The 13,621-nt window shown below is 39.3% G+C and overlaps 1 protein-coding gene across 2 annotated transcripts in view; it reads right to left on the bottom strand.

Annotated features, from left to right (window-relative positions):
- Nucleotides 1-368: 368 nt before the first annotated feature.
- st3gal2 (ST3 beta-galactoside alpha-2,3-sialyltransferase 2) overlaps nt 369-13,621 on the bottom strand; it is a 106,995-nt gene continuing 93,742 nt past the window's right edge. For both annotated transcript variants that reach the window (XM_051951479.1, XM_051951480.1), the window contains exons 8-9: nt 12,993-13,112; nt 369-8,438 (exon numbers count right to left, since the gene is read on the bottom strand). In XM_051951479.1, coding sequence (XP_051807439.1) covers nt 8,265-8,438; nt 12,993-13,112 — 294 coding nt within the window. In that variant the 3' untranslated portion in view covers nt 369-8,264. The remainder of the gene's footprint in view (nt 8,439-12,992; nt 13,113-13,621) is intronic.

The raw sequence follows: 13,621 nt of genomic DNA, 5'->3' as shown, positions 1-13,621 counted from the left end.
CAGCAAGAAGATCCCTGGTTCGAGTCCTGGCCTGAGCCCGGGATCTTTCTGCATGGAGTTTGCATGTTCTCCCTGTGCATGCGTGGGTTTTCTCCAGGCACTCCGGCTTCCTCCCACAGTCCAAAAATATGCTGAGGTTAATTGATTACTCTAAATTGCCCGTAGGTGTGAATGCGAGTGTGATTGTTCGTCTATATGTAGCCCTGCCACAGACTGGTGACCTGTCCAGGGTGTCCCCTGCCTTCGCCTGAGTCAGCTGGGATAGGCTCCAGCACCCCCCACGACCCTAGTGAGATAAAGCGGTGTACAGAGAATGGATGGATGGATGAATGCTGTGTGTAAAATCAAAACAACTCCACACTTTGACCTCATGTATCATGAAGCTTTTATTTGTACAATAGCATAAGATACAAAGAGTCTGATCACATATCATACAGAGGTTTCAGTGCAGTAAATACACATGTACTGCCTCATCCAAAAGGTACAGAAGAATGAGACATTAAAGCCGGGACCAGACGACGATGATGGATCCAGACAGCAGGAAACCACCCACACTGAAAGGTTTCACCCTGATTCTTTACTGTTCTTACATTATCTGTTTCATACGAGCCCCATGTAAGTTCACCGTTACGTCAGATAGATTTACTAGTGTAGTATTTTTGTCTTGGTCACTGTAGACTTCTGCTAGCAGAAGTATGAATGTTACAATCCACAGAGACAGCCTGACACGATCTGTCTGCAGCTCGCCGACTGCCGCTAAAGAGGCTGTTTCTGTTGAGTGCAGACCAGTGAACTGATGAGAGGAGAGATGCTGTTCTCACCTCAGCCTCAGACAGCAGCAGGCGATGCCAACAGCAGCGTTTTCGTCATGATGTATTTGCTCCTTTTAAGCTCTTCCTCAAACAGCGGGTCCGATTTTTGCAGAAAACCTCTAAGATACAGCGCTTTGACATTTCGTTGAGGAGATGCGAGTGGTATTAAACTAATTTTCAAGCCTTTTCTCGGGTGCAGACTATCTTTAGTTACAGCTGGAGACGCTGGATGGATTGTTTCTTCTCTGCTAGACAACCACAATTTGATCCAATTTTCTCATTTTGTGTCATCTCACACTCAGAATGAGTTCTGAGTGCTACCAAGCCTCAAGTACTGCAGCAAGAAAAATCATTTTCTCTCAGATATTGCAATGAAAAGATTGGCAAGAATTTAATTAAGATTTCTTGCCACACTTTGGTCTGGGTGCTAAATTTGAAGCTACAATCGGGAGATGGTTAGCTCAGTAACTAGTCCACCTACTAGCTGATGTACACCTTTTGTAGGGCAGAATGATTTCAGAAAAATAAAATATGTGACTGCAATTTTTATTTCCCATCACATTTTCCAAAATAAAGCGTCACTTTAATAGTCACACTGTAATAAATTTAGGCTGTGCTGCATAATGTAGGCAACATTCTCAATCGTAGCTTTAGCGATTTGCTAATTTCATTGCAATAACTGTTCAGCCCCATTTTTTCCAATAAGCTCAAAAAACTAGCTTTAAAATGTAATTAAGATTTTTTGCCACACTTTGCTCTCGGTGCTAAATTTGAAGCTACAATCGGGAGATGGTTAGCTCAGTAACTAGTCCACCTACTAGCTGATGTACACCTTTTGTAGGGCAGAATGATTTCAGAAAAATAAAATATGTGACTGCAATTTTTATTTCCCATCACATTTTCCAAAATAAAGCGTCACTTTAATAGTCACACTGTAATAAATTTAGGCTGTGCTGCATAATGTAGGCAACATTCTCAATCGTAGCTTTAGCGATTTGCTAATTTCATTGCAATAACTGTTCAGCCCCATTTTTTCCAATAAGCTCAAAAAACTAGCTTTAAAATGTAATTAAGATTTTTTGCCACACTTTGCTCTCGGTGCTAAATTTGAAGCTACAATCGGGAGATGATTAGCTTAGCACAGAGCTCAATAACTAGTCCACCTACTAGCTGATTTACAACTTTTGTAGGGCAGAATAATTTCAGGTAAATTAAAAAAAAAGTGTGATTGTAATTTTTATTTCCCATCTAATTTTCCAAAATTAAGCTTCACTTCAATATTCACACTAATAAATTTGGGCTGTGCTGCTTAACATAGGCTACATTCTACATTGTAGCTTTAGCAATTTGCTAATTTCATTGCAATAATTGAAATGGCCAATTGTTCAGCCCCATTTTTTCTCAAATCAGCTCAAAAAAACTAACTGTAAACATAGAAATCGGTTGTTTTATGGGGCTAAACTATTTTTCAGTCTTTCCTGCCTGCAGCCTTATACATTATTTAACACACAGACATAAAAATTCGATGAAATTTTCCAAAATGTTGAACCGTGTAAAGGATTTAGATGTCATGCACACCAGTTTCCACCTTTTTCCTTTGCTGAACAGTTGCTTTCACGCTCGTTCTGTCAAATTACCGCCATAAAAATTGCATTTAATGAGTTTAATGTGATTCTTTTGCAGTACAGGAAAACAAAAACATTTTTAAACTCCTGTTTCTTGAAGCCACACTTTCAGGCATTCTGTAATTGGGTGTTGTTTGGGGCTTTACATAATGTGTGAGACACAACAGAGTAAAAATAGTGGATGTAGAAGGAAACTGGCTTCTACTGACAGCAAGAAGAAAAAGATGCAGGGATGTTTGGGGTAAAATTTTCAGATAAAATGCATATTGTGAAGGAATTCAGTCCAGTTTAAGTCGTGACATAAACTCGCTGCCAGTCGGCTACATTTCTGTCACTGCTGTCAGAAGCACACATTCAAATTTCACCTGAGAAAACCTGCTGCCTCCTGCACACCTTCACTGTTGCCACATCTTCTCACAAAACTCTCTTCAACCTGTGCAGCTTTTTTGTTTTTTAAATTTCTTGACCAAGCTTAGTCTGGAAACGGGTGCTCCACATTTGCTTCAAATTTATTTTAGGCATCACTTCTGGAGGAGAAAGAGGGGGGGAAAAAAAAGTGAGTGTATTGGGTCAGCGACAGGAGAAAAGACCTACTTTAGGTTATAAATGCTACAGGGAACACTCTCAGATCTGTGTCATGTATTCTAGGCGATGGGGGAAGGGGGAAAAAAAACATCTAATTTAGAGTGGCACAGCAGAAAGGGATCACCCTGCAACCCTCCACCTCTATCTGATCACAATGTTCTGGTCCACAGCTGGAAGAAACCGAGGAAGCTGATAACAGTTTCTGTGCTGGAACAGGCTCTCTCACCTGTTTGGTGGGCGCAAAAGTAAAGACTTTTCTACTCCTTGCAGGCGAAAAGGAAATGTGGTGTGGATGTGTTATCTCCAAAAACAATCCGCACATTCATTTTGAAGCAACAATAACACAGGACCGAGAAGAAAGTACCGAACCAGGCTCGAGTTCATCACAACACTGATATGTCGAAACCTTTTGCAGAACAAAAAACAGATACAGAAAGATAAGATGGCTACCTGAAATGTCGAGGGCTTGAATCCAGAAGATTCCTCGCAGAAATGCGGCTAAAGTTTCTAATGTATGTTCAAAAAGGAGAACAAAAAAGTGGCCTAATGTGAGTTTGCCGTGCATCGCATCCTCTCCTTCGGCCTACAGCGGTGTTTTAGAAAACAATGTACAAAGCAGTAAGAAGCGGGAGGCGTCTGCACCCCGAGCACAAGGCAGAAAGTGTGTGTTTCCGTGTGTTTGTGTAAATATATATCTATATACAGCTCAGAAGGCACAGCTCTCAGCCAGAATGAGTGTTTGTGTGTGACTAAAAAAGCAAAAAAAAAAAGCAAAGGTAGCAGGTGTGTGTTGCCAATGGAGCAGCTGTAGGTGTCCAGCAGCAGGAAAAGGCACAAAAGCATGAGTGTGTGACAAAAAAAGGAGGAAAAAAACACAAAAAAAACTGGATGTCCAGATTCACCAACCCTTAAAATGAATTCAGCACTGAAGCATCTTGTAAAATCTGCAATGTGCAAAGCAGAACAAACACAATGAAAGCAGAAAATGATAGTACAGGAAGATACAAAGATAATGCAACAAAATGCCGCCAGCAGTTCTTGTCGTCGCCTGCTGGGGGCGATACGACACCCCGACTCTCCTCACTAAGTCTTTCTAAATAAGCAAGTGATGGTTAAATTGCATGTAAAATGATAAAAACAAGCAGAATAGCATCAGGTGGTTGTATCCCTTATTTTTTTTACCAACAGAATGATCAACAGTGTGCTCTGTTCTCCTACAAACAGATGTTATTTCACATGAATGCAACACATGTTGCAGCGGCTGGCACTCACAGTTCCTACGCAGCTTCTATTCACAAATCTTCACAAACACTTTGGGGGTGGTAGGATTTCTTGATTCGGCTCACTGTGTTATGAATCACTAAAAATATGCTGACGTCTTCTGAGGGAAAAATAAGCTTCAGCTAGTACTCTTTGCAGTTTTTTAGAGCAGCATTTACTGTCCCCAAAACAGTTTTGAACTATTTTGACAATAGTTTGGGGTATTTCAGTTAAAAGAGTTGCTATTTTCTCATTTTATCAGCCATTATTAGCTTATCGCCGATGTATCAGTTTGAGTGTGTTTTTTTTACAGAATATAATGCAGGAATAAGATGCTTGGAGTCATTTTGACAATGTTTTATCACATAGTGTGCCAAGAATTTGGGTAATTCGACTTTCACAACTGTCTGCAGCACATGTTACAGAGCACGATGGTGCGGAGTTAAGCGGTGACTTCACAGTATGTTGTTTGCGACATACAGTGCTGGAAAGTTAAACAGTTATCCTGTCCTTTATTGTTTTTGTTATAACTAGCATATAAAAAGAAAATTTAATATAAATTCAAAATAAAAATCAAGATAAGCTACAACTAGTACTTTTTGCAGTTTTTCAAAGCAGAATCGAATGCCTCGAAACATTTTTTAACTATTTCAACAATAGTTTGGGGTATTTCAGTTAAAAGAGTTCCTATTGTTTTTCAATTCTGTCTTTTTTTATGCACTAGTTTGAAAAGTTGAGGAAAAAAACATATGTGTGATCACTTTCAGAGGCTGACTGATACAGATTTTAGCTTATCGGATATATTGGAAATATTGCGTGTTTTTTTTATGCAGAAATAAGATGCTTGAACTCATTTTGAAACTGTGTCGTCACATAGTTTGCTGAGAATTGGGGCGGTCTGACTTTTAGAACTGTCTGCAGCACATGCAACAGAGCACACGGTGGTGCGGAGCCAGGCGGTGACGTCAGTAAGTGGCAAGCTAATTTGTGTTTTTCATTGTAGATAGATACTGAATTAACATTTTTTTTTACAACATAATTCCTTATGTATTCTTTTATAGTTTTGATGTCCTCAGTATTAATCTACAAGTACAAAATAATTTGAATGAGAATGTGTGTCCAAACTTTTGACTGGTAGTGTATATATATATATATATATATATATATATATATATATATATATATATATAAAACAGTAGCCAATAGGATGATAGAGGAAGATTTTTAGAACTTGAAGTCGGTAGAAACAGTTTTTTCTGCACATCTTTCAGGTAAATGCAGTTTTTTTTTTTAGACTCTGATATGGACAGTGGTGTTGAAAAATCTTTCTGTTTTTCTACAATAATGGGCTGTGAATGAAGCTGTGAACGAAGCAGCGTTCTTCATCCAACTTTTTGTATTCTTAAAATGATCAAGTATCAGTCAGGCTTTAATCAGTTTTGCCAAATTCCTAAGTGCTAAAAGATAAAAACACCACCAACAGATTAGTTGAGTTTATGAGCCTCATAAAGATCACCAGTCGAGGCGATTAAATAAATATAAATTAAAGGTGCCCTGTGGAGTTTCTGTCTCCATTCACTGATACTCATCAAAACTCACTGTGTGCATCGTTGACTTAAAACAAACTGTTAAAAGACATGTAATTGCTAATTAAACATGGTAAAAGCATGTTGTTTACATCCATATTTACCTGCGAGGTGTTTTCTTCTAACCGTCTGAAGTTGGTGTTTTGATTTGTAAATGTCTAAAAGACTGTGAAAACATTAACTTATCGTGGAAAAGTATTTCTTTTTAGATTGCATGTGTATGAGAAGAAACTTATTATTACTAGTAGTGTACCTAAACTCCACAGGGGACCTTTAACTTTAAGTGCTTTTACATTTAAGCAAGAATAATTAACCCTATTTTTAAATGCTTAATTTTGAAACCGAGTTTTAAGGGGCCTTAAATTCTTCCATTCTGACGTGTTTTTACTTAAAGAAGCCTGTGAGTGACGTAAAAAATAGTAAATAACGTTGAGTTTTAGAAGCTCTCAGCACAAGACAAAGTAGCTGCTGAAGCATTGATAAACCCATACATACATGGATGTATTAGTTTAGTGTGAAGGGGCAGTGAAAGTACTACTTCTTGTACCTTGAAATACTTGTTTGGTTACATCTCAGACCTGCTTAGGAACCCTGAGTACTTTTCCATATCGGCCACCAGCTGCTTCTCGATAATCACGTCTACATCCTGCCATCTTTGGATGGATTTACAGCCTCAGCTCAAACCAAACACTCTTATTTTCCTACCTCCGTGACACACTTTATTTTTCTCCGCTGAGGTTTTCTGTGTTTGAATACTGTCTAGCAGCACTTCCTCGACTGATATTTGTTTGTGTTTTTCCTGTTAAAGATGTAAATAATCAACAACAGAGGATATAAATGTGTAAATAGGTAATATGCCAAACGACAGCAACCATCTGGGTGGGAAAGCAAAATCGAATCTGAGCCAAGAAATGTAAATCCAGCAGACGTAGAAACAAAACGAACAGTGGGATGTGCAGTCTGTGGGGGGATATGTCATGAAAAGAACAGGACAGGAAGTGCAGTTTGGTGGTGCAGAGGTGAAGTCTAAGGCGTCTGGTGGCTCCACCCCGTCCAGACTTAGCTGAAGTTTTAATTGGCTGAGCAGGGACCGGGGCTAGTGGTTAATGAAGCTGAGCTGTTCAGAAATTCAGAGATCCGTTGGGGTTTTCTTTAACCCCACCACATAGGGCAGAAATGTCCCTTCAGAATAAGAGTGATGAACCCATGACCCCCATGTAGCCAACAACTTTTCTTTTTTCCTCAAAAATGCTGCAGCAAATGATGTGTTTCGTCCGGTTTTTCGTGCCCCACCTCTTCGTTTCCAGCCCTCTTTTCTTAAATTAGACCCTGACAGTCCACGTGGGGATTTCACTCCGGTCCAGAAACCAGCATGCCTCCATCCAAACATGAAATCCCAGGCGATGGACTTTTGGCCTCATTAGAGTCTCCCACAGTCAAATCAGCGCTCTGAATAGAGTCTTGTGGCTGCTGTGGCATTTAAAAGCAGGCTACAGAAGCTGGGGCTCGTGCGAATGCTGAGAGTCTCAACGACTGAAAGTTGCTGAGAAAAGTTAGAATCTGGGGGGTTTTAGAAGACAGTCATTTGCTGTAAATCCACGGCAGTCGCCTCCACTGTCTGATATGCAACCGTTTTACAGCCCGTCGCAGTCACATCAAGTCCTCGTAACACTGTCTTCTGAGGCAGAACTCGCATAAAGTGGAGTTATGACACAGAAAAGTGTATTTCCTCGTATAGAATTTGAGAAGAACCTGTCTCTGGGTTCTGTAAAAGCTGGGAAAATTGTCCTGCAGGCCTCAAAATGTTCTGTGTTCGCCAGCATCCACTGCTTCGATGGTAGATTTATCTGTAGAACACTATACAGTCCTTTAGATGCTGATGGTTTGGCTTCTGCGGTCGTATTTTTGTCAATAAATGAGGATCAGATCAAAGATTTCCATTTAATTGCGTCCATTTGCTCATTAGATCTTGCCTCCTCGGCGCTGCACACAGTCAAAGTCGGTGTTTGTGGTCCTCGGTTGAGTTTTTCTGTCCAGCCCTCGCTTGATTTTCACTCCTGAGTTCACGCTGCTCTTAAACACTGAGCAGCAGCCTTGTCTTTGAGTCCTAAAATGAGCCTTTAACTTCTAAATGAAGCCTCAACTCCCACTTTTAAAGCAGTCCTACGCGAGATGAGCTACATTTGGAAGTAAACCATGTACTCAGATTCCCAAATATGAGGAAAAGTGGATGATATAACACTGTTTTGGTACCAGTTTGCCTCAGCGTTTGGTTTACTTTGGCTGGGAAACTGGTGCAAGTTAAGTGAAAGCGAGAATATCTAACACACTGGAAGCAGCCTGTATAGTGTCTGTTGGAGAACCAGCTTTCTAACCGGAAACCTTAGATTTGCTGGTTATTTCCCAGGGAACACTGTGATTTTTCCGGCCTTGGCCAGTCGCTGAATGATCTGGGCTTCGTAGTCGGCATCGTGGACGCCGGTCTTTCTGAACTCTCCGGAGTAGCGGTTCTGCTCCCAGTAGTGGTGCCAGTTTCCCCGACTGTCGGCTCCAAAGCCAAACACATTCACCTGGAATAAAAGTGGGAGAGTGAGTATTAGAACATATGTATGTGATTCAGAGTTGTCTATTTGTGCAGGCTGAATTATATCTAATGATAGTTTTGAGGGTTTTTGAACAATTTCAACTACAATTTGTTGAAGCAAATGTTTTTCCTCTTCATCACTACATAATTTCTGCACCATAACATCACTCATTTTTGGATCCAGTCATTGGTTAACTGCAGTTTTCTCCACAGTTTTAGATAATGGTGTCTACAGAGTCTAAACTCGAATCAGTGTAAAAGTCTCTACAGGCTACAGGCTTTAAAATTACAGCAGGATCACAACAAAAAGGTGGCTTGTACACTTGAAAAGAAAACACACAGCTGCTCTTTTGGAAAAAGCAAAAACCTTTTTTTTATTTATTTTTTTGCTTCTGTCACATTTTTACTCACTATAGGCTCATTTTTCCACTGCAATATAAAGTCCTGCACCTCTATGGAAACAACCTTGACCATGAAGTAGAGAGAACTCAGAAAATCTTCTTTGCAGTGTGACACAATCATTTAAAATAATAAGGAAAAATAAAAGGTAGATCTTTTCAAAATAACAATCTTTCCTGTGTAAGTAAGTAAGTAAATTTTATTTATATAGCACCTTTCACAGACAGAGAGCCACAAGGTGCTTCACAGCATAAATAAAAACAACAATTAAATACACATAAATAGTCAACACTAAAAAATAGGATCATAACAGCCACAAAAACTAAGCAAAAGCCTGAGCAAACAAGAAGGTTTTAAGTTGTGTTTTAAAAGCGTCAACAGACGCAACTGAGCGGAGAGAGAGCGGGAGATCATTCCAAAGCCTGGGAGCAACAGCCTGGTATGATCGGGCTCCTCTGGTCTTAAACCGAGTACGTGGCACCTTTAGCAAATTCTGATCCGCAGACCTTAAAGCCCTCGCAGGGGAGTAAGGCTGGAGCAGGTCACAAATATAAGAAGGAGCTTGACCATGCAAGGCCCAAAAGGTTAGAACCAAAATCTTAAAGTTGACTCTATAAGAGACTGGCAGCCAGTGAAGCTCCTTTAAAATGGGAGATATGCGAGTCCGCCTGTTTGAGCGGGTCAAAATTCTCGCTGCAGAGTTTTGCACAAGTTGCAGCCTCAAAAGCTCCCTCTTGTTCAGACATGAAAACAAGCTGTTACAGTAGTCTAAACGTGATGAAACAAAAGCATGAATGATGAGCTCTAAGTCATTACATGAAACCATTTTCCTGAGTTTAGAGATTTTTCTTAGTTGAAAGAAACAGTTTCTTGTCAGCTGCTTGCAGTGCTGCACTAGAGACATGTCTTTATCAAGGAAAAGGAAAACACCCAGATTTCTCAGACTCGATTTTGCAGACTGCCCTAAGTCACCAAGGTACTGTTTGATCCCTGGAATTGAGACATCAGGGGGGACGATGAGTGTTTCAGTTTTGTCTGCGTTGAGCTGAAGAGAATTTTCACTAAGCCATTGTTTTATTTCAGCCAAACAATGGAAAAAGGAATCAAGCTTCTTTATCTCAGCCGGTTTAAAAGAACAATAGAGCTGAATGTCATCAGCATACAAGTGGTAAGAAACATCCCTGAACATTTGGATGATCTTACCCAGGGGGATCAAGTACAGTAAAAATAAAATAGGGCCCAGGACGGAGCCTTGAGGCACCCCACACAATAGATTCACGGACTCTGATTTTATCTGGTTTGTTGACACACAAAAACTACGTCCAGACAAATACGAGGTAAACCACTGGAGAACTGACCCCGACAGACCCACCTGATCCCTCAGTCTACTTAACAGGACCTGATGGTCAACAGTGTCAAAAGCTGAGGACAGATCTAGGAGAACTAGCACGGTGCATTGACCCGAATCGGCAGACATCATTATGTCACTGGACACTTTCAGTAGGGCTGTTTCCGTGGAGTGGTGCTTACGGAAGCCAGATTGAAATTTGTCAAAGAAGTTATGCTGATCAAGGTAAGAAGACAGTTGATTGCAAACCACCTTCTCAAGGATCTTTGACAAGAATGGCAGCTTAGAGATAGGCCTATAACTATTTCGGTCTGCCGGGTCTAAACCTACTTTTTTTAGTAAAGGCTCCACAATGGCGTGCTTGAAGGCATTTGGAAACACACCTGATGACAAAGAGAGGTTTATCATTTCGGTAACCCAGGGACCCAGTAAGACATTAAATATTTTAATTTAAATAGAAAAGAATTCACAATAATTAAACCAGTGATTAAAAGTCATTTTATGTTAAAAATGAGTGAAATGCAGGTGTTCTATGTTTTTAAAAAAAACTATTTTGTGGACTATATACAGTTTACTGTAGATTATATAAGGTTAAAGAGATAAATATTTAAGAAAAAATAATTTTGTTTTTGCTTTGTTGTCAATGTTACGTCTGGTATTGTGCTCCTACTGGCTGACATCTGCCACATGAGATGAGCGCATGTGCAGAGAACAGATGTGAGCCAAATGTTCCCGGTATGACAGAAAATAGTTGGAGAAATGTTAGCTTTATTAACAAAGTAAATTTCAAAGTTGCAAGTTGTGTTTATGCCGATTTGTGAACATTTTCCTTGAATTTTCAGCTCGACATTCTTTGTGTGGAATTACGTTTTCCAAGTTTTGGAGCAGCAGAAGAATCCAGTAGGGACTGTTGTTAGCCTGTTTAGCTACGTGTGAACTTGTGCTAATTAAGTAGCATATTAAGCTATATATTGTATATTCATCAGACCACCATTTTGCTAACAAAGCTAACCGAGTGGAGAGAAAACCAGATAGCGTCCAGAGCCTACTTAGAGTTCCTCTGTCCACGTTGGAAGTAAAAGACACGGACAACTTGAGTCTCTGGTGCCAGGAGGTCTCCATCGACGCTCGCCGACATCCCCTTTTCGCTCCAGGGACACAAACTGACAACATTGAGCCATCTTCAGAACAGCTTCAACTCCCAGGTACTTTTTTGTTGTTGTTTCATTGCTCCTTAAGGGTGTGAAACGACCATTTGGCACTCATCAGGCCAGCAGCGTTTATTTTATTTGACTAGTTATGACAGTGTTGTGCCAAAAAGTAATCATTTACTGATTTTAGTCAACAAAAGCAATTGTCCTCAAGTCTCTGCTTCAATTTACCTTCTCTGTGTTCTACATGAACAATTCAGCTTTTTTTTTTTTGACCACTTGAAGTAGCTTAAAAGGGCCATTTCAACTTATTTATTGTCATTTTCCACTTGAAATGCCATTTTCCACATGACTTAAATGCTGGCAAAGCATGAAAATGCCTTGATTTCATTCATTATTTTCATTGCTGATTAATCTGTTGATGAGTTTCCAGATAAATTCATTACTCCTTTAGTGTCTCAGAAAATGGTGAAATAGGTTGATCAGAGTTTCTCAAAGCTCAAGATGACGTCCTCATATGCCATGTTTTGTCCACAACCCAATGAGATTCAGTCTACTGTCATAAAGAATGAAAGAAACTATAGAATATTCAAATTTAAAAGGTAGAATCGGAGAATTGTTCAAAAAAGAAATTACTCAAATCAATTAATCAATGATCAAACAGCTGGTGACAAATTAATAGTTGATGAACATATTGATTATTCTTTGCATTTTTACTATATTCCTAAACTCAGACCTGACTGTAACAGCAAACATTTCTTTGGTCACAATTATTCAGTTCCAAGAAACAACAAAGTTTCACAAGAATACACCGTGAGATTATGCGTATTTGCATGTTAAAGCTGTTTGATCCACATACAAGCAGCTGATGTATGTAAAGTGAGTCGTAATCAGTTTTTGTACGTTTTACATGCTGTGAATAACTTCTGAATTGGCTTAAATTCTGTACAAAACAGGAAGTTCTTAAAGAAAGTGAAACATAAGTGTGGATACAATGGGTTTAAATTAATTGCATTAATTCTTTATTTAACAATTTATTTTATTTTTTTAAACAAGAAGAACTTATTTTGGTAATCATGCTTCCTGTATGGCGATTGATTACTTCATTGATAAGTTTCCTAACCTATTTGGAGTCTACATTCGTGCCTTATAGGGAAAATACTGTTAGAATATTTTAATTTTCAAGCTACTACACTGAAGGAAAGCGAAGATAAATAGCACTAGTTTTCAGGGTTAATATTTAAGGAATTAATCAAAAAGAACACCTGTTTTATAGAGGGCAGGGGTGCTACGCCTGTTTTTGGCTCTGATAAATGTTGTAATATCTGTGATTTCTTCAAGATAATTTGGATTTCAAACTCCCTAACAGATTTGCAGGTTCAGAGGTTAATATATATTTTTTTATGTGTGTAGCTGCTACATACAACCATAAGGCTCCAAACATAAATATAAAATTGTCATCATATGATCAGTTTGACTACTCATGTAGATTTTTTTGGAGGCAAATTAACTGTTAAGATGAATCAACTACTTAGTAAAGTAGCCGATAGATAAACTGATTGGAAAATAGTAATTTGAGCAAGAGAAAAGCATTTTCAGGATGTGGTGATGTGAAAGCAGACAAAGAAATATCAAAACTGACCTCATCACAGACGTGTAGAGCAAAGAACAGCACCAGCATCCCAGTGGATGGGTAGCGGCCGTGATGTCTGGTCCAGCGGTCGTGGATGTATTTAAAGAAAGCTGGGTTGAAGATCTGGACCTGCGTGTTGGACGGATATAGAGAAAGGAAAACACTGTAAAGTACTGTAGATTTAAGTATGAATCATTTCCTAAATCCTGCATAAAAAGCAAGTTTGTTCTACAGAAGTGACCTCTGAATTTTCCTGAGTTAACTAAAGGCTAAATCCAAGTTCCTCACATTGATAGATTTTACATAAAATGCTTATGCAGTAATACGGTTTAATGCATATTCAAAAGGTCCTTCTGAACAAGAAAAGATTTTGCCAAGTTAAATTTTAATCCCCCCTCCCGGCTTTGATCACCGTGAAAGATTAAAAGCGCTCTTAACGGAATGAATAGTAATTACAAATTCATCATCCCCCTCCAGGTGATAGTCAGTCCCAACAAACACTTTAGGCTGCTCGGAGCTCCACAGTGGCGGAGGAAATCGTATATATTTTCAGGAGGTTTGGCCCAAAAAAAACTCTATCTTCTGACCGGGCAAAGACGGTCACAAAGTCTTCACATGGCGGGGATTAGTTTGAGTTT

The sequence above is a fragment of the Acanthochromis polyacanthus genome, chromosome 8 (genome assembly GCF_021347895.1).
Source record: "Acanthochromis polyacanthus isolate Apoly-LR-REF ecotype Palm Island chromosome 8, KAUST_Apoly_ChrSc, whole genome shotgun sequence".
Taxonomy (NCBI): domain Eukaryota; kingdom Metazoa; phylum Chordata; class Actinopteri; family Pomacentridae; genus Acanthochromis; species Acanthochromis polyacanthus.
The sequence above is the reverse complement of the archived record's forward strand: the minus strand, read 5'-3'. Positions and strand labels throughout refer to the sequence as shown.